The 26,753-nt window shown below is 36.9% G+C and overlaps 3 protein-coding genes across 3 annotated transcripts; all 3 read left to right on the forward strand.

The window, feature by feature from the left end:
• The first annotated feature begins 6,646 nt into the window (after positions 1-6,646).
• LOC112749188 (GATA transcription factor 18) lies at positions 6,647-8,403 on the forward strand. The gene is made up of 2 exons (XM_025797448.3): positions 6,647-7,528; positions 7,609-8,403. The coding sequence occupies exons 1-2, from the start codon at positions 7,082-7,084 to the stop codon at positions 7,909-7,911; spliced, it is 750 nt and encodes a 249-aa protein (XP_025653233.1). The 5' UTR covers positions 6,647-7,081; the 3' UTR covers positions 7,912-8,403.
• A 5,969-nt stretch (positions 8,404-14,372) lies between these two features.
• On the forward strand, positions 14,373-17,768 carry LOC140179107 (uncharacterized). Its single transcript, XM_072217725.1, has 2 exons — positions 14,373-16,205; positions 16,335-17,768. The coding sequence occupies exons 1-2, from the start codon at positions 14,373-14,375 to the stop codon at positions 17,766-17,768; spliced, it is 3,267 nt and encodes a 1,088-aa protein (XP_072073826.1).
• Positions 17,769-17,815: 47 nt separating this feature from the next.
• LOC140179108 (uncharacterized) lies at positions 17,816-19,708 on the forward strand. Its single transcript, XM_072217726.1, has one exon. It carries the CDS (start codon positions 17,816-17,818, stop codon positions 19,706-19,708), a length of 1,893 nt encoding a protein of 630 aa, XP_072073827.1.
• Positions 19,709-26,753: the final 7,045 nt, after the last annotated feature.

A 26,753-nucleotide genomic window follows, 5' to 3' on the forward strand; every position in this document is an offset into this window, starting at 1 on the left:
CTACGTTGCCATCGCCAGTGTCCCACTTCAACCTTTGTCACTTAACAATTAGCGAGTCAGTGAGTGTCGCAAATAATTTAAGACTTCACCATTTTTTTTCTCTCCCTTTTCTTTTTGTTTCGGTTTATCTTGAACCAAGTGTTAATTACCAGTTTACCACTGGTACACAATGTTCACTTTTGCTGTGTTTGAATATTATTATCTTTAAAATGTAAATACAGACAAAGTAGATACATAATAAACATATAAAACACAATTTTTTTTGTCTTTCTTATACAAAAAATAAAAAATTATGTTTCTCATGTGTAATTTGTCTTAATTTCTTATTTTTTTTCTTTAAAAATATAAAATATCTGTCTTCTTTTGACTCTTACTCTTTCTCTTGTCTTTATATTTTAATTATTTCTATCTCAAAAATAATGTCCAAACGCAACCTTAATTATACAAAAACTATATTTTTCATCATAGCTTGTCAATATTAGTTTTCATCAATATCTTAAATTATATTAAATAAAATTTCATCATCACATAATCTAGGATGCATAGTTCAGTCATATATATATATATATATATATATATATATATATAACTATTTACAATTGGTAATACAATTAAGCTACAACCTTATATAATTAAATTATGAGAAATATTAATTAGAAGATTATTAGATTTTATTATTTTTGGTTATTATTTTTAGTCATTAATTTAATTCTTTTAGTTTACTAATATAATAATATGTTTTAGTCTATATTTTTAAATATTGATGACTAATTAATAATTAAAAATAATAAATTTTAATAATATTTTAGTATTTCTCTTAAATTATTATTTGTTTATCCATTTTTTGTAGAGATACGATAAAACTTAAGTTGGATTCAGTATGCTTTTTGGGTGCAGATTCACTGAGCTATATTACTTCGTTGAGGGGGAATGCTAGCATTACTTAAGTTGAGCATGCCGTTTGAAGAATGAAAAATGTGAATAGCACGCAAGGGATCCAATTTAAGAATTTCTCTTTAATTAATGAGTACATGTACCCACCTGACCAAAAGTACCCATATATATCGTTATTAATCATTCAAAACTAGGAAACTGGTTAGATTAAGTAACTAGCTAATAGTATTATTACTGGAAACGTGAAGAGCAAATCAAACGAGAATATTTATATAATATAATACAAAAACTAAAAACGGAAAAGATAAAGAAACGTTCTTTTAAGGTTATACACACAGAGATAGAGTGGTTTTAATAAGAGGAGCTTTGACCAAAAAGTTTAGGAGACAATTAGAGGTTACAGAGTTGTGGTCTCAGATGTTATATATGTTATATTATGACACTGACATGGAATTAACTTTCTTATAGGACGGCTTATTAATTAGGTGTGTTCTCCTACGATCCTTTTCTAAATGTTGGTCCACTATGCTTCCTACATGGTTTACCACTTTAATTCTTGCTCCTCCTTTTCCTTCCTCCAATTACCTATTGAATTGTTACATACACTTGTTCAACTCAATGTGACTAACTTGTTGGTACTTCACTACTTTGAATAAACCTTATCTGCCCAAAGGAGAATTAGATAGAATCCCGTCAACCACAAAATCACTGGACCAATCCAATCCCAATCCAACGTAGCAAAAAGTTCTCTCTCTCTCGTCTCGATGGAATAATAATAATGGATATCAAATTTGAACACCCCATAAAGAGAAAAATTAAAAGAAAAAATAAAAAATCCCAAACCCCTAAGTAAGAGAAAGACAGACATTCCAGTTGTATCTTGTTGCTTTTGAGGAATGTATAATTTTAGTCGTTCCCAAAGTTTATTTTAGTAATAATTGTGTTACTTATTATTTTATATTTATATTCCTACTACTGTGTATGATTTGTATCTGTCCGCTACCAAATGAATATGATATTGTTCTAATTGTAATAAAATAGTGGAGGTTGAGCATATTAAGTAGTGCTTGTATTGCATGCATGCAAATGCAAATCACCCGGATACCCACGTGGCATCTTGGATGATGATATTAATTTATTATGGATTGAATTGATTGATTTTAGGATTTTCGTCGGATTATGAATTAGTATAAGCAGATGCTACTAAAACATTGGGAAAGTGGAACACTATGACAGGGGGTGTGTCCCACCAAATCCAACGAGCCACGTAACATCATCATTAACCAAAGCATTACATGTAAGACCGTGCAAAACAGCGGTTGTGAGGCGGTGTCACCACCAATTCCATTCAATACACGCACGCTTTTTTTCTTTGTTTCCGGGTTTACCTGCCTTAACATTGCTAGAATAAATCAGACTATTTATTTTATTTCTAACAATAATAAAAATAATTATTAACATATTTATCAGGAATTCAAAATTAGTTATTTTATACTTTATTGTTGACAATTTTTAACAACGATTATATAATTGTTGATAAAATTTGTGGTTAAAATATTTTTAGTGACCACAAATAATATATAATAAAAAAATTTTAAAAATCAATTATAATATAACTCAAATCAATTTTCTTTTATTTTTAATTTTAAAATTTAAAAATTAAGATAGTGAAATTTTTTTTTGGGTAATAAACTTATTTTTCAATTAATTGGCTCTAGTTGATTACATTTTTAGTTAATTTTTTAAGGTAGCAGCGTTTGTTTTGAGGTATTGAGATAGAGACTGAAAGACTAAGATTCAATATTATGTTTGTTGGTTCAGAGACTGATGTTAAAATTTCTATTTTTGTCTCCAAAATTTCAGTAATTATAAAAAGTGAAGACACAGGGGATTAACATTTTTAGAAATGGAGACTGAAACTTTAATAACATTTTATACCTAAAATATCTTTATTTTAATTAATTAATTTCAATTTTATCCTTTGTACAAATTAAATTAGAAAATTTCATTCTTGTTTCAATTTCTGTCTCCCACTTTACACCAAACAGAATATGAGATTTATTTCAATATCTCTCTCTTAGTCTCCGTCTCTTCGTCTCAGTCTTTTCATCTCTGTCTCTCCACCAAACGCTACCTAAGATTGTATTTAAATCTCTGTATTGTGTTTGGTATAAAATATATTGAACTAAGTTATATCTCAGTATTATATTTAATTTAAAATAAATATAAATTAAAAAATAAATTTAAGATTTAAAAAATTAAATAAAGATATTTTTAATAAAAAATTATTAAAAATTCAGTCCCTATTACCAAAATTTCATTATTGTTATTAAAAATTTATCAATAAAAATAATTTTTATTATAGCTTAACTTCTTCGAAGAATGAAAGAGGGATGATTTTGTAACTCCCACACACTTTGATAATTCCCACTTGACAAAGAGCATAATCAGATACTCACTGATATAATGAAATGGAACGGAGGGATTATTTTATTTTAGATAAATACTTTCTATGTTTATAAACCAATTAACCATATACTATACTTACTCTTCATTATTTATTAGTATACAATAATGTCATTTTTACATTAAAATTAATTTTTATGCATTAACTAGAATAAATAGATAGATATAGATAACAAAGCACCAAGGGGACAATAAGTTATGGATTTAGCTAATAATATCCTAATAACATTAGTCAAAGTGTTAAATATAAAAAGTTTATATTGAAAACTAAAATCTCAAATTTTGTATATAAACTAAAAACATTGTTTAAAATAAGCAATCTTCATTAGTGTATTTAAGACAATTGTCAGCTAAATTCATAAGTGATTAGAGAGTGTATAATTTGTTTCAAGAAATTTTTATTTATTTTCGAAAATTATCTATGAAAATATATTATTCTTATTTTTGTTTGGAATTTTAAAAATTGATTCTTAAGAATAATTTGTTACTTAAAAAAAATGTTAGTATTTGATATTCTAATGTCAATAAAATAAAAAATAAAAATAACTAGTTTTTAATTATTATGTTTTGTGTTAAAGAGTTTCTCTATTTATTCATATTGAGATTATTTTGAGAATTAAGAATCTATTTTCAATAACATGCATAATAAAATATATGTATTATAATTTATTCTTGATAACATTAAAAATAATTCTCAACCATTTATAGTATTTAAACAAATTTTTTTATAATACCCACCTATATTATGTTCAGAACTCAGACATAATATTCCTTGAATATAGTTATGTGAAATATATTTCTTAATGGCACTTAATTTTTGCATGATATATACTAATTTAGTCATTTGTTTGGTGTGTAGGTACAGACGCAAGAATAGGGCGTGTGAGGCACGTCATAAAGGAGAGGGGAGAGAGCGTGTGAGTGTATATGCACGGAGGGAGGGTCGCGTGAGGAGGAGAGAAACAAAACAAGGTTGATTGTTGTGTTGTGGTGTGTTAAATGACAACGTAACGCTTAGCGTCTTGGGTTAATCGTAGTTGGTTTGGTCGTAGTTTACAAAGCGAGAGAGAGAGAGAGAGAGCATCTTTTGGAAAGCGGTGGTCTCGTCCCGTTTGTCTAACTCACCCTTCATCAATCTCTAGACGATCTGATTCTCTCTCTCTCTCTCTCTCTCAAATGTTTTTTTGAATCTTTTCATCCAATGGAAATTGGATCCATCTTGCCCTTGCCCTTCCCCTTCTCCTATCATTATGTGTAGTGGGGTCCTTTCACTCTCTTTTTTTTTTTGAATTAAAATTTAAAACAAGAGTTACGGTTGGGAGTTATGGTTCTTTGTTTTTTATTTTATGTACTTATTATATATACATTTGACCCTTTTTTGTTTTTTTCTTTTAGGCTTGGTTTTTGTATCTTTGACCCAAAGAATCAATTCTCCAGAGAGTCTAGTGGGCTAGATAGATAGACAGAGTGAGTAAGGCAAGTAAGATTTGCAAAGGAAGAGAGTTGCTTTGATGATTGCAGAGTATCTGAAATGTGATATACTAGTTGGCTTTATCTCTATCTCTCTCTCTAGCTTTATCATGCATGCATCTTGCCTTGTGTTGTGTTGTGAATCTAATGGAAAATCTGATGGATCTTTTTTCTTCTTATCTAGTAGTTGTAGTAGTGAAACTAGTAATACTGTTGATGGCATAAGCAACTGGATCCTAAAAAGCAATGTGGATTATTATTATACGGCATGAGGTTACTATGATGACGAGCTTGGCTTTCTTGTTATAGATTCACGTGATTCCCACGGTACGGCTCAGCCAGCCACAGGTGGAAAATTTGGAGAACATATATACCATACCCACCACTGTCTCAGATTTGATTTTGATGGATTGGACGCCCCTATAACAACAACAACTAACGGAGTCGAGAGAGCATGTTCCACGACTAGTCATTCTTCTATTCAAAATTATACATACTACTTACTCCCTCATTCACCCTCTCACCAATGTGCGTGACAACTACTTCCACTACTACTAACATAACCATCAAATAAAACGTTTATTACTATATAATAAAAAAAAAAAACGTTTATTCTTCTTCTCCGATCCACGTTTTCTCCATACTTCAAACATTTCCATAATTTGATTATACTAATTCGATTTCTATTTATTATGGAAGAGAGTTATATACTACTTTTTATTTATTTATTTATACTTGTAATTTTAAAGTTTAATTTATTTTTTTCTTGCATAACGATGTTTATTGCGTGAGTTTAATTTTTATATATGCTGTTAATATAAAATAATTTTGTATAGACAACTAATTAATCATACATTGTCACGTCATAAAAAAAAATTAATTTTCAATACAAAAATTTGATTAAATAAATTAAACATATAAAATTTATTGAGGAATTTACTTCTTGTTTTTTCCATGACTTCAACCAAATAATACATGCATTCTTTGGTGAGAAGTACTTTTATTACTCTTCATTTCTTTAACTCTCTTTTTTCAAATATATGAGGCTCCTATATATACAACGTGACATGAATTCATAATAGGAGTTTTATGCACATAAAAAAACATTTATCAAGAATAAGATTTTAATATTTTAAATAAATTATTACATATATTAATTTTTAATTTTCAATACAATTTTTGATAGCCCTAATAATAAGAGCCTAAAACTCTTGCAGTAATTAAGAAGTGTTGGGCGTTCAACTTTCAATTCCCATGCAATACAACAAGTAGTATAGTAGATATTTGTGGGAGAAATGAAATCTTAATTAAAAAGAGAAATACTAGTAGTAGAGTAGTAAATTATCAGAGAGAAGAGTTGGGAATATACTGGTTGTTGTATAAGGCATTGAGATTAGTGAATGAATGTGTTGGATTACCAAGAAGGGAGGGCAAAGGGTATATGAGGGTTAAGAAGAAAATAAAAAATATTGGGATTAGAGCAGGGTAGAGGAGAGGGGGGGTTGGGAGCGTGAGAATAAGTGGAGTAGGAGTAGTAGTAGTATTCCATTTTCCTTGGGAGGGTGGCAGTGGCAGAGGCAGAGAATACGGATACGGACAGAGGTTTTTGATGTATCTATCTGTATTGGGTTTGAGACAGACACTAACAATGGCTCCATGTCCTCGTGATCGGAGAAGGGCAGATCCGTGGAAGACTGTTCCCCCACCTTAGTCACGTGCCCTCTTTTGACCACACTCCCCCCCTTTTCCCCCCTTTCTTTCTATTTCACTGCTTACCCCTATTGCTATAAATTGAAAGTACGCAAGGGCAAATCTCATACAAAGTCACAAATAGTGCCTCTCTCTCTCTCTCTCTCTCTCTCTCTCTTCCCCCACCACTGGGTCCCTCTCCTGAAAAAACAACACAGTCCCCCACCATATATATATAAGTCTCCATTTGCAATTAACGACAACGTGGACTGCACCCCTGCTGACTGGTATTTCGCCATTTTATAAACCTCTCAAGCTAGCAGACAACAAGCCCTTCTCATTTCTCCGTACCCCCACCCTCATTCATTATCTATCTCCAACTTACAATTACCATTCCATTTCAAACATTTTATTATTGCACTTGCTACTTAGCTAGCTTCCCCCATTTCCCCCTTTTCCCCTGTACTGTACTTGTCGCCTGATCTGCAATAAAAGGCCTCCTCATACAACTGCCTCATCACCAATCATCTCCTAAATTCAAATTCCGAGAAGGGAAACAACAATGATGCATCATCGATGTTGCAGCGGAACTACTCATCAGGGGCACGTCATGGGTCCCTGCACATGTGCTATGTTCCATGGCCAAACAACCACCAATTCCTTCTCCATGCTATTCTCCATGCCCAACCACCACAACAACCCTTACGATCAACCTGATGATATCATTTACTCCTCCTCTTCTTCATCCTCCGTCGACTGCACCCTCTCCCTCGGAACCCCTTCCACCCGTTTCACCGAAGACGAAGAGAAGCGTACCCGCCATGAACGTCGTTCCTCCGTCTCCAACTTCTGCTGGGATTTGCTACAATCCACCAAACACAACCACTCTCAAACCAAGTCCTCCTCAAACCGCCCCTCCAACAACGCCGACCCTCTCCTCGCTCGTCGTTGCGCCAACTGTGACACCACTTCTACACCGCTCTGGAGGAATGGCCCCCGTGGCCCAAAGGTACATATATTTCTAAATCAAATATCTTATTACAAACTTCTCTGTTCGTGTTTGGTTCTTATTGAAATGGTCAATTGCAGTCTCTATGCAATGCCTGTGGCATACGGTTCAAGAAAGAGGAGAGGAGGGCCAGTGCAGCAGCCGCCACCACCGCCGCGGCTTCTGGTGGCGTGATGGATTCATCGCAGATGTACAGCCACCACAACAGTAACTCGTGGTACGCACATTCGCAGAGCCAGAAGATGGCCGCGGCGGCGATGGGCAGCGAGTTCCGTTTCGTGGACGACGGTGATGTCCGGGACTCCGAAAACGGCATTCCGTTCCTGTCGTGGAGGCTCAACGTTACTGACAGAACAAGCCTCGTTCACGACTTCACAAGATGAAAAGAAAGAACAACGTTATCATCAAATATGAATAACAATATAATAACAGAACCAAAAACATCACAACTCTCTCAAAGAAGGAGGAGGTAGCTTTCTAGTACTAATATCTAATCTATCCATCCATCCATCCTCCAACCAAACCAAGCAGTTATATACGTCAACGTTTTACGATGATCATGACGATGAGGATGATGTAGAAGATATTTTTGATTGCGATGGTTGTGGTCTCGTCAATATGATGTTTTTTTTTTCTTTTTAATTTTAAATTGATCTTTTTTTTCCCGTTTTGTTTGCTTCCTATTCTCCGTCTTGCATTTGCATAGGATGGAGTGAGAATGGGATAATTCTATATTCTTAGTTTGCTTTCTCTTTGGACTTAGCTTCTTTCTTTAACTTTCTCTTTCAGTTACATATGAACCTTTTTTTTTTGTAGCCTCACTACTACTTTTCATGTTAGTCATTATAATATCTAGTTGATGTTGACCATGATTATTGACCGTTTGATTTGCAAACAAGGGCTTTATAACTTGGGCCTTTTATTTATATGTATCAAGCTTTTATAGTAGTGGTAGTATTAGCCCTTCACGTATTTGTAATTTTCACATCACAAGATCGAGATTCATACACATATGCAGATAATAATGTATGCAAAAGTCTAAGGGGCAGCAACTTTGTTAAATTCTGGTGCATCTAACCAGTAAAAAAAAGTGAGTCATTGGATGAAATTTCACATCAATCTCACACAAAATCATCATAGATGGCTACAAATCACAAAAATTGATGGCCAGTAGCATTGCTGATAATGTATTCATTGGAGAGGATATGAGAGAGGGAGTAAGTCGTAGGTGCATTTTGGTAATTGGAAAGAGGCAAAGTCTCTCTCTTTCTATCTCTGTTTTGGTCCAATGCCGATGTTGGATCACTGTACTGTTGTGTCTGAACCGGACACTGTGCGGTTCAGAACAGTAAAACTGAAGTGTCTTTTTAGTTTGAACACTGCGTCGAATCTAACCCTCCAATGAAGTTTGTGTATGTTGCCCTTCCTGAAACTCTTACTCAGTCAACTTTTTCTCATTCATTAAACCCACCATCATTGCCCTTATCCCTATATATTACGTACTATCGTTTATATTCTTTTTGGTAATCTATGTTGGTGATTGTTACGGTATCGTTAACTTACTAAAAAAAAAAATGATAAATTAATATTTAATTTAAAAATATATAAAAAATTAATTTGAAATATTTAAAATTTGAATTTAAATTTTTTAAATTTTAAATTTTTATTTTAGAAGATAAAGTGTGATTTCTTACCTTTCAATAATTTCTCTCTCATATTTTTTTTGATTCCACTTATAAAATAAATGGTAAAAGATCACATTTTATCCTCTAAAGTAAAATTCAAAATTTAGAGGATTCAAATCTTTAAAATTTATCACAAAAAATAAATGAAAAAGTCTAGGAGGATAGCAACTTTATTAAATTTTGGTCGGTATGTAACCAGCAAAAGAAAAGTGAATAATCCCATACCATTAGATAAAATTTTATATCATTAAAAATATTATTAATGGCTACTTAATAAATACAAATCACAAAAGTTACTATTTTCTAACCCTCCTCAAAATAAATTAAGTAAAAATTAAATATTAAATTATAGACACTATAAAATTCATCATTTATTTTAGCATCAAATTACTGTCAATCACAAGTTAGCAACATTTATGAAAAAATCTATTATATTTTTATGACTTAAAAAATAAAGTTGTTTAAAAATAATTCTTAAAACTCTGCATTTGATATAGTACATTGTACTATTTTTATTAGAGTCCCGTTAAGGAGACAATGGACTATTTTACAAAATGAACATCTTCATATTATTTAGAATAACCATCCAAGTATTAGGGATAATAAACATCTTCCCAAAAGTTTAAACTGATTTTTGGATTCACCAATGATCAAACTCTTGACCTTTCGGATCTAGAACTCTTAACACTAATGATTATATCTCTGATACTCTCTAAACCTCCATTGTACACATTGTACAAATATTTCATTGGCTTCTCATACTTTCCCTTTTCATTATTATTATTGTTGCATTTCTTTCAAAAATTCCTATCAAGTGCATTTAAAATATTACTTTCTGACAAATTTTTTTTTTTTTTTTTTTTATCTAATTGACAATATATTTTTGCCGATGAGAATGCGTCTTTTGAATAATAAAACCATATCATCTGCATCCAATCAATTTTTATCTAAATTTGGTCTAGTGAGGCAATTTAGCAGGAACTAGGGCGTGAGAAGATCTCAAACCAACCATCAATATCCCAGACCAACTAAGGGCTGTAATTTTGGTACTAGTACTACATACACATCAGTTCACTCTATGATGACTTTTTTTTCTAGTTGGAATGGACTGGGCCGATACATTACACAGCACGAGTTAGGATCATTTTAGGTGTTTCAGTTAACACTGACGTAATAAAAAAAAAAAGAGAAAGTGGTGTTTTAGTCAATTTATTGATGGGTCACGACTAGCTTTTTTGGACTATCAGCTAACTCATTTAATTAAGAAACAAAAAGATTAAAAAAAAAATCAATGTGCAATCCCAAGGTTTGTGGATTCGCCCAATGTGGGCTAAGGTTAAGCGAGTCAATTAGCTCCAAGCCACAAGAAAATAGCTCGATGATAAGCTAAATTAGATTAGTCTAGTAATTAATTCACTAGTCCAAATAATAATAAAAAATAATAAATTATCTTAGCCTTTAGCATTCTTCGTTGTTTAATAGTAAGGAGTTTAAATAACATGTACAAGATTTTAAATTCAAATTTTATTGCCATGTAAATAAAAAATGGAATATTAGAAAAACGAACATTTTAACAGTGTTATTTTAATTTTTAGCATTACTATTAATTGTTGAGATATGTTTTCCTGAAGTATTTGTAACATTTGATAATTGACAAGGGAAAACAAAATTATAAGAATTAATTTTCGAATTATTTTTATTCTTTTACCACATTGCTCTCTTAACAGTTGCTCAATTGAATTTTAGTGGGGGTTGAAGTTAAGGATTTTTTTTTAAAATAAATATTTTAATTATTTTATTTACTGAAATAGATATTTTAAATATTATTTATGATTTTACGCCCCATTACATATCTCATCGATTGTGTACTAAAAATATAAATTTTTTGTACATAAATAATTTTAAAAATGATCCAAAAATATAATAAAAAAAAAAGAGTCAAGTTCTTTCTAAAGATGTTGGGTAAAAGGATGGAACCCAAAAGAACACTTTGAGGAATTGAATTTCTCTTTAGTGGGAACTAAATTGGTGGAAGTGGATTAGTTAGATTTGGAGTGTAAAGAGTGTTATCTAGTTAAAAGAAAACCGAACTAGATGTCCCTTCACTAATGTTACATGTCATGAGCACTCTTTTTACCCATCATACACCTCTTTGTCATGGACCTCTTTGTCATGGACACCCAACAGAATTTTAGTTTAACTTGTGAAAATCAACTTCTTCCATTTCTAGTTAAAAAGTTTTGAAGTGATGGAAACACCTAAAAATATTTTTTGTCAACTATCTTATTTAGTAACAAGTCTTGGGGTAAAAGGAATAGGCCAAATATCACACTATAACCATTGGACAATGGACTCCCTCCTCAAAATAGTTTTACACTATAAAAAGATCCCAAATTACCTCTTAAAGAGACTTTTTTTTCTGAAGCTTAGAAGCTAAAAAAATCCATCTTTTTCTCTCCTCAAATTTCTCTCATTGTTCTTCATTTTATTCATCAACTTTACAAGCAAGCATTCGGGTGTTCCACCAGAACACCCGACAACAATTAATTAACCCCTGTTTACTTTAAACAAAGCTCATTCATCCTCTTGTGACATCAGTGGAGGTCTCAACACTTGTTCTTCATCCTTATTTCTCATCATTAGTTCTTGTATTGTTTATTTGTCACTAATAGAAGTGTTTTCCTCACAAGTTTACTTACCTCGAATATCTCATCTTAACCATTTTTCACTTAATATATTTTTCACGGAATTCACCCGAATCACTTGGCTACTCCACTGGGAAGGAACACTTCGACGTGATAGCTGAGCCTAGCAATACTCGTTCGGGGCAGAATCGACCACCTAGGTGACGTTCAGTAACCCCTCAAAACCTCAATCTCAGCTTGGGATCACTTCAAGATGAGGATGGGCACAACCAAGAAGAAGAACACATGGAGCAGCAGAATCTGGGTGCAGGAGGAGAAGGAGCTCATGCTTACGCAAATTTCTTCACACCCCAGCTGGAGGTACCGCTGGTCCGTACACTCATGTAACCATCCTTGCTCATGTGTACAACTATATGATAGACAACCAAACAAAGATGCAAGCTTTGACCACGAAAATGATGGCTAGGGATCAAACGAGGTATAGAACCCCTTCACCACCTCCAGTCGTGAATTTGGAGAATATAGAGAAAGACGAGAACACCCTAATCACTCGTAGGAAGTTGGCGCATATTCTAAAAGGCAAAGGAGAAGCAAGTGAACCCACTTGGAGATAAGTCCACCATTTGGGCATCATATTTTGGCAAAACCCTATCCTAAGAGGTACTAACTGCCAACCTTTCGTAAATTTGATGGTACCGGAAGTGCCAAAGAACACATCATGTCATTCTTGGATGACCTTGGGGGTATTCAGGAACCACTAGGACCTCAAAATCAAGGAGTTCTCAAAATCATTGACAGGAAGGGCATTCACGTGGTATTGCAAGTTGAAAGCCAATAGCATCAACACCTAGGAGAAATTAGTGACGGAGTTCTGCAACAAGTTTCTAGAAGAGGAACTCTCTATGCATATCATGGACCTAGGAAGAGTGAAACAGAGACAAGGAGAAGGATTGGTAGCATTTATCAAGAGATACAGAGATCAAGCTTTACTTTGTATATACACTCAATTGGTGTACGGGTGTATTAAAAATGTGGAAGACGGATCCCAAATTTATCTTTCTATGAACAACATAAACACTTTTTCTGAGCTTTTAAAGAGAGCATCTGACATAACTGAGGCAGTGAAGCGTAATGGAAGGAGATCTAAAGAAGTTTCCCCTCTGGAGGTGTGTGTTGTTGATGGCAGGGGCAGAAGGCGTTCCTATTCTAAGGGCCCTAACAAAAACAGTCCTCCACCATTAATTTTTATATGATTGTTGATGGCAGGGGCAGAAGGCGTTCCTATTCATATATGATTGTGTACTAAAAATATAAACCCTTTTTGTACATCATTAATTTTTATAATGACCTACAAACATGGTCAAAAAAGAGTTAAGTTCCTCCTAAAGGTATTGGGCTAAAAGGATGGAACCCAAAAGAACACCTTGAGGAGTTGAATTTCTCTTCAGTGAGAACTATATTGGTGGAAGTGGATTGGTTGGATTTGGAGTGTAAAGGTGTCATCTAGTTGAAAGAAAACCAAACTAGATGTCCCTTCACTAATGTCACATGTCAGGAGCTTTAGTTTAACGTGTGGGAATCAACTTCCTACCCTTTTCAGTTGATAAGACTTGAGGTGATCCCAAATACCTAAAGATATTTTGGAAAGAGCAGTAAACCAAATGTCAGACTAAAACCATTGGCCAAGTGGTGTCCTCTTCATCATGGTTTTATGCTATAAAAAGGACCTCAAGCCACCTCTGTAAATCATCTTTTCCTTCATCCTTCATCCTTCACTCTCACTTTTCACTTTCACCTTGATCATCTTCTTCTTCACAGACTTTGAAACCCTTTTTATCCTTTACTTTCACCTTCACCTTCATCCTCTTCTGAGAGCTTCTCTTCTCTGTAAACCATTCCTGTCCACTTTAAACAAAGTTCGTTCATCCTCTTGTGACATTAGTGGAGGTCTCAACACTTGTTCTCCACCTCTCTTCCTCACTATTAGTTCTTGTATTGCTTATTTGCCATTAATAGAAGTGTCTTCCTCACAAGTTTACTTACCCCTAATCTCTCACCTTAACTATTATTTTTCACTTAATCTATTTCTCACGAAACCCACCCGAATCATCTGGCGACTCCACTGGGGAGGAACACTTCGACGTGATGGCTGAATCTAGCAATACTCATCCTGGGCAGAATCGAGCACCTAAGAGACGCTCAATAACTCCTCAGGATCTCAACCTCAGCTTGGGATCACCTCAAGACAAGGACGGGCACAACCAAGAAGAGGAACACATGGAGCAGCAGAATCTGGGTGCAGGACGAGAAGGAGCTCATGCCTATACAAATTTCTTCACACCCCATGCTGGAGGTACCACTGGCATGCACACTCATGTAACCATTCCTGCTCATGTGTACAACTATATGATAGACAACCAAACAAAGATGCAAGCTTTGATCACGAAAATTATGGCTAGAGATCAAACGAGGTATAGAACCCCCTCACCGCCTCCATTCGCGAACTAGGAGAATATGGAGGAAGACAAGAACACTCCAGTCACTCGTAGGGAGTTGGCACGTATTCTAAAGGACAAAGGAGAAGCAAGTGAACCCACTTGGGAGATAAGTCCACCATTCGGGCATCATATTTTGGCAAAACCATACCCTAAGGGGTACCAACCACCTACCTTTCATAAATTTGATGGTGCTGGAAGTGCCAAAGAACACATCCTGTTATTCTTGGACGATCTCGGGATGTTCAGGAACCACCAAGAGCTCAAGATCAAAGAGTTCTCAAAATCACTGACAGGAAAGACGTTCACGTGGTATTGCAAGTTGAAAGCCAGTAGCATCAACACCTGGGAGCAATTAGTGACGGAGTTCTGCAACAAGTTCCTGGAAGAGGAATCCTCCATGCACATCAAGGACCTGGGGAGAGTGAAACAGAGACAAGGAGAAGGATTAGTTGCATTCGTCAAGAGGTACAGAGATCAAGCTTTACTTTATATAGACACTCTCCCAGAGCCACAATTGGTGTACGGGTGTATTAGAAATGTGGAAGATGGATCCCAAATTTATCTTTCTATGAGCAACATAAACACTTTCTTTGAGCTCTTAAAGAGAGCATCTAACATAACCGAGGTAATGAAGCGCAATGGAAGGAGATATAAAGAAGTTTCCCCTCTGGAAGTGTGTGCCGCTGATGGCAGGGGCAGAAGGAGTTTCTATTCTAGGGGTGCAAAGATAAACAGTCCTCCACCCCCACTACCTCTCTCCAGAGCTCAGGCCATGGTTGTCGTAAATGGATGGTTTGAGGATGGAACATTAAACCCCAGAACAGATAGAGAGCCACCAACCCCTGAAGACTTGAGAGATCCAAGATATTGCATGGTGCACCGCAATAAGGGCCATGGGTTGACCGATTGTTATGTGGTGAGGACGATGTTTCATAGGCAAGTGAAGGAAGGGAAGATACTCCTAAATGGGGAACAAAACCAAGAAGGTGTAAAAAACACTCCTTTTCCTCAACATGATGTTCGAATGATAGGCGTTGAAGAAGAGGTAATGCTGACAGAGATCGTAGATAAAGCAGAAGAGATGGTCACCATGGAGGAGTCCTTGGATGAAGACACGTTGACAAGAGGTCTTTTGAAGTCTCGAGGTTGTAGAATCATGTTCAACCAACTTGGCTTAGAACCCCACATTCAGAAAGAGGTGGCCAGAGCTCTAATAGGAGTTATTCAGAAGCATGAAAAAGGTTTTGGGGGTATCAACGCTCAGCTCACAAGATTAGCAAAGGCCCATGCAAACGCCCTGGTGTTTCGGGACCCTGACTCATTTAATGGGGAGTTCTACCATAATAAACCATTGTACGTGGAAGCAGTGGTAGAAGGCATGAAGGTCAGAAGGGCCTTGGTGGATGCTAGATCAGGGGTAAACATCATACCCACTCATATATTTCTAGAAATGGGAGGTTCTGCTGATCAGATAAGGCCTACTCAAGTCGGGCTCAATGCTTTTAATGGAGTGGGTGTGAAATCTAGAGGGTGTGTTAATGCTATCTTGGAGGTTGGCCCCATAAAGACCAATAATAAGTTTCATGTGGTGGATGGAAGCTCTAGCTACCACATCCTACTGGGACGTCCATGGATTCATTTACATCGGTGCGTTCCTTCAAGTTGGCATCAATGCATAAAGTCTAGCTGGAGAGGGAAGGATATTAGCATCTCAGCCACTGTAACACCCTTTGATGCGGGAGAAGCACATTTAGTGGATGCGAGTTTCTATGAAGAGCTTACGTTACCAGGGGTCAACAAAATAAGGCCTGTACAGGAATGCACCATTGGAACACCCAGACAAAAAGCAGTACGGAAGGACACCCTGAGGGAGGAAGCACCAAAAGAAAACACCAAAAAACGAGCAACAACAATCGAAGACCTAGGGCTTCGTAAGGAAATTCTCCCAGGTGGAGGATATCGGTGGTGTATCCTATAGGAACTCGGGGGTCCAGCGGAGGAAAATTACCAGAACTCCCCTGGCCCCGACATCCTAAGTATACAAAAAAAAGAACATCTGCAAAGCAGCATAGAAAATGCCCCTGTCCAACTCCAAGATGAAGCAAAGCAGAAGGAGGAAGAGTTGGAAGAGATTAATTTAGGGACTGAAGAACACCCGAGGCCTTTGTTCATGTGTAAAACTCTAGGGGAGAAGGAGAAAAGGGATTTGATAGCATTATTAACAGAGTTCAGAGATGTGTTCACTTGGAACTATGATGAAATGCCAGGGTTAGATCTAAACCTAGTGACCCACAATTTAGCCGTGAGGAAAGGAGCAACTCCTGTCAAGCAAGCTCCTAAAAAATTCTCCAATGAAATAGAAGCTCAAGTAAAGAAAGAAATCGAAAAGTTACTCGCAGCCAAGTTTGTCAAACCAATACAACACCCCTCTTGGTTAGCCAACATAGTGCTAGTGAAAAAGAAGAATGGGCAGATCCGGTGTTGCGTGGATTTTAGAGATCTAAACAAAGCTTGCCCTAAGGATGATTTTCCTCTGCCAGATGTCGATAGAATGGTAGATGCTACAGCCGGATTTGAGAGGTTCTCCTTCATGGATGGATTTAGCGGGTACAACCAAATTAGAATGGCTCCGGGAGATGAAGAAAAGACAGCATTTCAAACACCCGTAGGTAATTTTTACTATACTGTCATGCCTTTTGGCCTGAAGAATGCTGGAGCAACCTACCAAAGAGCCATGACTGCTATATTCCATGACATAATGCATGACTTTGTAGAAGACTATGTAGACGATTTGGTTGTCAAGTCAACATCCAGAAAGCAACACACAGAACACCTCAGAGCTGTGTTCACTAGATGCAGAAAGTATAGACTCAAGATGAACCCCATGAAATGTGCCTTCGGGGTGTCATCTGAAAAGTTCTTGGGATTCAGAGTCCACAAAGGAGGCATTTCAGCTGACGAGGATAAGATTAAAGCTGTCCAAGACATGGAACCTCCGAAAGACATCAAGGGACTTCAGAAGTTCATAGGCAAGCTGGGGTACATTCGAAGGTTCATACCAGCATTAGGGGAGCTCTTAGGACCCCTAAGACCTTTGTTGAAAGAGAAGAACACCTTTACGTGGGGACAACACCACCAAGCTATGATGGACAAGATCAAGAACGTTCTCACGTCCACTCACACCATGACTTCCCCTCAGCCTGGTGCACCATTGAAGGTATACTTAGCGGTAGGAGAAGAAGCAGTTAGTGGGTTAATTGCACAAGAAGGTGAAGGCAAAGAGAAACCCATCGCTTATGTTAGCAGAGCCATGAAAGGGCCAGAAAAACATACTCTTCACCAGAGAAATATTGTCTCGCTCTGGTGTACATCTCACAAAGATACCGACACTACTTTCAAGCACACCAAGTAGAAGTCGTATCGAAAAATGAAGTCCTCAGATTTTTAATTGAAAAGCCAATGTTGACTGGAAGAATGAGTCGTTGGGCACTCCTAATAAGCGAATATGATGTGAAATTGGTGACACCTACCACCATTAAGAGCCAAGCTTTGGCTGACCTCTTGTCGATCTGTCCTGAAAAAGCAACGATTGAAGAGTTGCCAGATCAGATTCCAGGAACAATAGAGACTGTTTATGCTTGCAATGAAGAGGAAACATGGACCCTCATGTTTGATGGAACACCCTCGAATCCTCAAGGAGGGGCAGGAGTCCTCCTTACAGACTCCCATGGAAGAAATCTGTCCTTCATGTTTCGATTGGATTTCTCTTGCACCAACAATGAGGCAGAGTATGAAGCGCTAATGCTTGGTCTAAAGATGGCTCAAGAAGTTGGTATCAAGAAACTCCATGTCAAAGGAGACTCCAACCTAATAATACAACAAATCCTAGGAGGGTACGGCACGAAGGAAAGAAGTCTGGCCTTATGCAGAGAGCAAGTGTGGCGTATGATGAAGGTATTTGATAAGATCTCATTTGAGCATGTACCCCGAACAGAAAACAAGCATGCGGATGCTTTAGCAACATTGGGGAGTAGAGTCACTATTCAAAATGGACAACATGCTTTGGAACACCGGATAGCTGAAAGTCCTGCCAGAGAAGAAGGGATGTCTGTGGAAGGAAAAACCAATGATTGGCGAACGCCTATACATGAACAGCTCAGAACGCTCAACATCACCAAAGAAACAAGAGGATTTTGCCTCCTCAATGGGAAAATGTTCAGAAAAAGCAATGATGGACTCCTCATGAAATGTGTAGGAGAAGAAAAAGGGAAAGAAAAAGCAGAACAACTGCATGGAGCCACTTGCAGAGAAGAAGGCCCCGATTTGTACCAAAGGCTCCAGAGGTGGGGTATTTATTGGCCGAAAATGAAGTTTCATTGTGATGAATTACAGGCTTCCTGCAAGGCTTGTCAAGAAACAAAAGAAAGCATGCAGATATGTAATGTTCACAATTGGCAACAACCCATCATAGAGTACCTCGATGCTGGAGTTTTGCCTTCAGAGAAAATAGAAGCTGAGAGATTGACGAAGAGATCAGAACGCTACTTCTTGCAAAAAGGTGAGTTGTTCAAAAAGAGTTTTACCGGAGAGATGCTAAAATGCGTTCGAGATGAAGAAAAAGATAAAGTCTTGGAAGAAGTCCATCAAGGAGTATGTGGGAGACACCAAGGAGGAAGGGCCTTATGGTATGAACTAATCAGGATTGGCTATTTCTGGCCAAAAATGAAGGAAGATGCAATCAACTGCGCCAAAAGGTGTGTACAATGCCAAAAGCATGCAAACTTGATACATGCACCAAGCGTGCAGAAGAATAGCCTCAAAACACCATACCCATTCCATACATGGGCGGTAGATTTTGTGGGACCAATCAACCCCCCATCAATGGGGAAGAAATGGATTCTAGTTGCAACAGAAAGCTTCACCAAGTGGGTGGAGGCTGTCGCTGTCAGGGAAGCAAATGCTGAAGCAGTAGTGAGATTTATCAAAGAAAATATAATATGCAGGTTCGGGCTGCCAAGTGTTCTAGTGTCCGATAATGGAATCCACTTTGTTAACCAAAGAGTGTGGGGTGTTCTTGAACAATACCAAATCAAACATCACAAGTCTTTCCCCTACTACCCACAAGGCAATGGCCAGGCAGAGGCTACTAACAAGAGCCTTTTGAAAATACTCACAAAGATGGTGACCGATGCTCATAAAGATTGGAGTGAATACCTACCACTTGCTCTTTGGGCTTACAGAACAACCAGACATGGAACAACCGGAGTAACGCCTTTTTCGTTGGTTTATGGGGTTGAAGCTGTACTGCCAACAGAGATTGAAGTACCCACCGCCAGGATGTTGTTAGACTAGGCAAGGGATCGTGAAGCTGAGTTGCAAGAATTGGAAGAAAAAAGAGAAGTTGTGGGAAGCAAGATGGAAGAATACCACCGGAGACTAGCGTTAGCTTACGACAAGCATGTTCAGCCCAGGGTGTTCCTAGAGGGTGATCTGGTGCTAAAATCAGTAGACGCAGTAATGAGGAAGATGTCTTTGCCAAAATGGGCTCCCAAATGGGAGGGTCCTTACATTGTTTCTGAAGTACACCCCAACGGACACTGTATCCTGCTGGACCCAGATCATGGAACAACCACTGGCCCCATCAATTTCAAGTATGTCAAGAAATACTATGCCTAATTTCAGCTTTAGTAATTCAAATTTCAATTCCAAAAGGCTTCTTTATCAAGAGCCAATGTTTATGTTATATTATTCTGCAAGCATCCTGCAATACATGAGAAAACTGCTTTAGCAATCATACACTCAAAAAATGTGAGTGATGCATCTTAAGAAATTTGCAGTACAAAATAGTTCCAAAAAAGTGAAGTGTCCCACCCTCCAAGCTCCTAAAAAGAGTCGAGCATAAATAGGGCAAGAAAGTTATGGGTACCTTCCTTTTCTTTGCCTAAAAAAAAAGAGGCAGAAAAAAAAATAGCAGTAGATAATCCTGCTCATCTTAAAATCATACCCTCCCCCTGCAAAAAAAAAAAGTGTGTATCCAAAATAAAATGATCACACAAGCAGGAAAAGCCCCTGGAGGAGTATGCATATTATAAAAAAAAAATGAAGGGAAACATAACACCCAAAAAGAGGTGTACAATGAAAGTCATAGAAGCAGTAGGACAAAAATATACTTTGTCAAAGTATTACATATTTTACAAAATAAAGTGCTGGAAACTATCACAGCCACAAAATATCACTGTAAGAAATTGCAGAAGAAGCAGCCTCCTTATGCTTGGCCAATTGCTCTCGCTCCATGCTGTCGCTGGCTAACCTAGCCTTCATGGTGTTCAATTCAGATGTAAGCTTGTTAACCTTTTCTTGAAGAGCAGAAACATTAGAAGAGAGAATGTGATGCTCTTTAGACAACAATTCTTCTCTAGCAAGATCAGAGATCCCAGGTGGAGGCTCCAATTTTGCAGAAAGATTTTCAAGCCAATGACCACTAAATTTAAATAACTTAAGGTTATTTAGATGAGGTTATTTTAGATGATTTGCTACCATATCTCGATGAGCACCCCACAAGTCCGCAAGGGAGTGTGAAGTAAAGAAATCCCATGCATCCAGAAAAGCTTGGTACCCAAGCTTCTTGAAAAGGCAGTTCAGGTCATTTGGAAGCAAGAAGGAAGGAGCCCGGGATGCAATCTCCGATAACAAGTTCTTCGCATCGCCATTGAAATGCTCAAACTCATCGCGGACAGAAGCTGAAAAGCAAAACAACCTTTTTTCATCAGGAACTTATAAAGTGCTGGCACGCCTGACAAATGAAAAGAAATACAATGGAACACACCAGAAGAAGCACTAGCTAAAGGTTCCTTTGTGATATCAGAAATGCTCGAAGCTTGAAAGGTGGACTCAGAAACAGCATGAGAAGCTGAAGATACAAACATACACATAAACAGCATGAACAAAATCATGTACCCCTTCTAAAAAATAAAAAAAAGGGAGGCAAAAAAAAAAAAACAGTTGTACCTGCGCCAGGAAATACCGTTCGAATGGGAGTAACAACACGTCTAGTAGGGTCCCCTTAGCAGGTAACACCCGGCTCAATGTCAACATTGCTCTTGGAACTTGCTATTGCTCGTGGGTCATCTCGCACAACTTCTTGGGTAGTACCCTTGTCAGGGATGTCGCCAACAACAAATGAATTAGGAGAGTCCCCACTGACCCTTTCTTGAGAGCTCTCATCGCCTACATTTACCGGATCAGAGGATGCATTTGGAATTATTTTCATTTTACCCAAAAGACGATGGGACCTACGCTTCACAACACTTCTAGATAAGCTAACCACAGCTTTACCAGGAGACTGTGATGACTCAACAAAGCAAGCAGCAGCAGAAGAACCTTTAGCTTTTGCCGTCGAAGAAGGAGAAATCCCTGAGCCAGTGGAAATTGGTGAAGGCGTAGCATCAACAGAAGGCCTAGGTGGTCTTTCAAGAGACCTCTTTGCAACCTTAACATTTGAACTCTCCACTTTACTACGCTTGACCACTTCAGCAGTAACAACTGAATCATCAGGTTTTCTTTTTGAAGAGGGTGGATGTCTATAACACCTGGCGTTCAAGTCTACAAAACACCAGCACAAAAGATACAGCAGTCAAATACACAAAGAGGAGAGAGAGACGAAAAATAAATGAAGAAACAAAAAACAAGAATCAGCAAAGAGCAAATATTACTTGTAATGGTCGAAGGAGAAAGGTTGCCGGTCATGAAATATGGATCCTTGATCAAAACTGGGACAAATGATCTGACATCAGGGACGGAGGTACCCTCATATTTCCTGATATGCTCCTTCATACGCATAAGGTAATCCACATACTCCTTTGTAACTCCCCCATCCCTGTCGAGAGGAACAACCAAGAAAGGATTGTACTTCGGGAGTTCTTCTTGAAACAGAACCTTTTTCATTAAATTTTCCGATGGAAAAAAAATATTCTCCATGTTTTTTGGATCCTGGTCCCACCCTAGTTGGCGACTTACCCTATCAGGACGGTAGATCACTGGACAGATCAAAGTTCCACAGTGAAAATCCCTATCCATAACAATCAAACCAGGAAGAGGGGTAGGAGAAGTACACAAAAGCCAAAAGTCATAAACCCCATCCTGGCCGGCGGAAATATTATTGCGGTCATGCTCAAGACAAGCAGAATATATACGATGAATAGCCAATACATCGGGCTGGTAAGAGATTACGTACGGGCGAAAACAAAAATTTTCCTCCAAGTCAATAACATCCTCCAAAGATTTCGAAGGATGAGCTGAACCCCAAATCCAAGCACGAGGACTTGCCTTCTTATCTGGAAGAATTGTAGGGGGCTTACGGGTGGGAGCAAACAGAGAGAACCGTTCAAAAAGAAAGAGTTGAAGAAATATTTCGTCAATGAAAGACAAAACTGGAAAGCGACCATGAGCAATCTTGGGTTGCAGGAAAAATTGATCAAGCCGCGTATATAAGCTGTCGAGATACATAGGAGCCAATGGTAAACGTTCTCCTCTAGCAATCAAGCAGGCTAAAAGAAACACCACATGGCTCATACACTCATCCGCCGGTCCCAAAAATATATATTTACTTAACCAATAAGCAACAAAAGCAGCTTCCCTAAGATCTGAAGAAACAGCAGGAGCAGGGACAAACTCACCATTGAGGAAATCGCCAAAGAAATAACGAGACCAATTAGAGTAAGAATACTTAACAGTAATCTTCTTCTTCTTGGAATCTTGCTTGTCGCCAACCACCTCTTTTCCTCTCGAGGACCGACGAGTCTTCGGATGCTCATCCTTGGAGGAAGATTTCTTAGCCTGCCTACTCTTGGACAACTCTTTTGCATATCGACCAGCATCACTTAAACTCATTTGAAGATGTCGTGCAAGCTTAAGCAGATCAGAATCTGGGTGAAGAAGAGTGAGATCCACACTACCAAACACCGGCAGTGTAAGAAGAACCACAACATCTTCCAAAGTGGGTGAAAACTCACCCCAAGAGGTCAGAAAAGTATGAGTCTGAGAACACCACCTCTGCCAAAGTAAACTCATATCAGATCCATTTCACTGAACACCCAAGCCTGCCAAGAGGAAATCAATTAGTGCTTCTTCAACATATAGCAACAAGGTAAAGAAATTATAAGAATCAATTATGAGGATAGATGGCAGAGAACAACCAACCTGCAGATGTGCGAATAGCCTCGGCAACACCAGCTGATTCTAATCTCCTCACAAAACTACCACCCTCCTCAAACAATATTGTGAACACCCACTTTTGCCAAACCTTATTTATGTGAGTAGCTGCCTCAGATTTAAAAGACGTCCATGGAAATTCTTGGCGCTTCAACCGAGAACAAAGTAGAGTAGGACCCACTTGATATGAAGGCTTCTCAACAAATTCACCCAAAACTCTACAATCTGAAGAATCAAAGGCGGGTTTCATAGTTTTATCCATACCTAATAACAAGCCAGAAGAAGGAGGGTCCAAAAAAGTTTTCTTCATCAGAGGAGGATCCACAAAAGTAGCCCTCTTATTTGATGGTTTCACCCAAGGTTGGGGGATAGATTCAGAAAATCCCATCGCATATTCTTCAGGAACGTCGTCCATATCATTCACAGAAGAGTCAGTACCCAAACTATTACTAGAGTCCTCTGGGTCACTATCCACTATCTCAGCAAGTTTCACACGAGGCATGGCAACAAAAGAAACAATTCCTAAAAAAAAGGGGGAAAGAAGGAGAGCAGCAACAACAAAATAGAGTGAACATCAATATCACGCAAATACCAATGACAAAAATGTTCAAAATATAAAGGAGAATATTACAGAACATTCAAGAAATTCTGAAAAAGCCAAAGAGCATTCAAGAAAACAACCAAGGAGTTCTCAAATGAAACAAAAAAGCAAAGGTATGAAAATCATTCATCATATTTTTTACTCGATAAGGCCACTAACTCCTCATATCCTCACAATATCATATTTCATTTGGTGACATATATGAAAATATTGCAAAACATTATACGTCTATAGCTTTGAAAGAATATAAATATGGAACACTAAAAATTTGTTCTAAACTTCTAATTGAAAAAGTTTATAAACAAATTACTTATGACTATACTATAAAAAAAATTAACTAAATTATTTTTATTTTTAAATATCTATTTTATAGTTGCGGATGAACATTGCTCATGATGTTTAACTCAATTTCTTTTATTTTGTGATTCCATTGGAAATATATACAAATGAGAACATGTACAAATGAGGATATAACATCCAAGTTGTAAGGTGAAAGATCTTTATCAAAGAATCCCTATAGCTAATTCCAAAATTAGCAACCCAATATACATGGGGGCTGAGAGGGGTTACATGAGAACGAAGGCAGGGAACATAATAATAAGGGTTCAGAGTAACAAAGAGTACAGAACGAGTACAAAGTAACAAAAGTTCAGAACAATACAAAAAAAAAAGTCAAATATACAATAGTAGATATTCAAGTGCCAGAATCTCATACAAGAAAATAGGAGTACGCATTATATGACAAAAAAGGGAGCAAGACCAAAGACAAAAGCAAGAAAAGAAGAAAAAGAGTCTTACCAAATAAGAAGACAGAGCAATGTTGAATATGGGAGTGTCTTTTGTCCTAAAAAAAACTCCCAATTGTTGAAGAAGACAGAGGGCTTGGATGGTGGTGCTGCTGTGTAAAAAATACCCTAACAAAGATGATGAGAAACACGCTCTCCCCTATCCTCCCAGGTGTTCTCCCCTTCTTATGTGTCTCTCCAAATCCAGGTATTCAAATTTAAAATGCGTCAAATTAAAAGGGTAAGAGTTTCTCCCCTTCCTATTTTCTTATACATTAAATTATTATATTAAATCAAATCTTTCCTCTTTTTTCATTAAAAAAAAGAGTTTATATATATATATACATACACTACTTTTAAAAATAAGTACATACATACAAATAAATTATGAATATATATTCATTTACTAATCTTATTTATTTATTTATTTATTTTATTAATATTTAAAATATTTGCACAATAACATTCTTTTATTCATTTTTTTTATGAGTACATAATCATATCCAAATTATATAGACATATTTATATTTGAATATCATTTACAAATACATATCTTATTATAACAAAAAATAAATAAAAGAGGGGAAATTTGATTCTTTAGAGTTATGATATGTTAGCTTCTTAAAAAAAAATTATTATTCTTATTCTGTTGAGTACAAAAAAGTTTAATGCAGCTTGAAGGAATACTTTGTACCCTCAAAGACTGCATGGGGGCTTATGATTATGTACTAAAAATATAAACTTTTTTTGTACATAATTATTTTTATAATGACCTACAAACATGGTCAAAAAAGAGTTAAGTTCCTCCTAAAGGTATTGGGCTAAAAGGATGGAACCCAAAATAACACCTTGAGGAGTTGAATTTCTCTTCAGTGGGAACTATATTGGTGGAAGTGGATTGGTTGGATTTGGAGTGTAAAGGTGTCATCTAGTTGAAAGAAAACCAAATTAGATGTCCCTTCACTAATGTCACATGTCAGGAGCTTTAGTTTAACGTGTGGGAATCAACTTCCTACCCTTTTCAGTTGACAAGACTTGAGGTGATCCCAAATACCTAAAGATATTTTGGAAAGAGCAGTAAACCAAATGTCAGACTAAAACCATTGGCCAAGTGGTGTCCTCTTCATCATGGTTTTACACTATAAAAAGGACCTCAAGCCACCTCTGTAAATCATCTTTTCCTTCATCCTTCATCCTTCACTCTCACTTTTCACTTTCACCTTGATCATCTTCTTCTTCACAGACTTTGAAACCCTTTTCATCCTTTACTTTCACCTTCACCTTCATCCTCTTCTGAGAGCTTCTCTTCTCTGTAAACCATTCCTGTCCACTTTAAACAAAGCTCGTTCATCCTCTTGTGACATTAGTGGAGGTCTCAACACTTGTTCTCCGCCTCTCTTCCTCACTATTAGTTCTTGTATTGCTTATTTGCCATTAATAGAAGTGTCTTCCTCACAAGTTTACTTACCCCTAATCTCTCACCTTAACTATTATTTTTCACTTAATTTATTTCTCACGAAACCCACCCGAATCATTGATTCGGGTGGTTTCGTGAAAAATAGATTAAGTGAAAAATAATAGTTAAGGTGAGAGATTAGGGGTAAGTAAACTTGTGAGGAAGACACTTCTATTAATGGCAAATAAACAATACAAGAACTAATAGTGAGGAAGAGAGGTGGAGAACAAGTGTTGAGACCTCCACTAATGTCACAAGAGGATGAATGAGCTTTGTTTAAAGTGGACAGGAATGGTTTACAGAGAAGAGAAGCTCTCAGAAGAGGATGAAGGTGAAGGTGAAAAA

The sequence above is a fragment of the Arachis hypogaea genome, chromosome 15, assembly GCF_003086295.3.
Source record: "Arachis hypogaea cultivar Tifrunner chromosome 15, arahy.Tifrunner.gnm2.J5K5, whole genome shotgun sequence".
Lineage (NCBI taxonomy): Eukaryota > Viridiplantae > Streptophyta > Magnoliopsida > Fabales > Fabaceae > Arachis > Arachis hypogaea.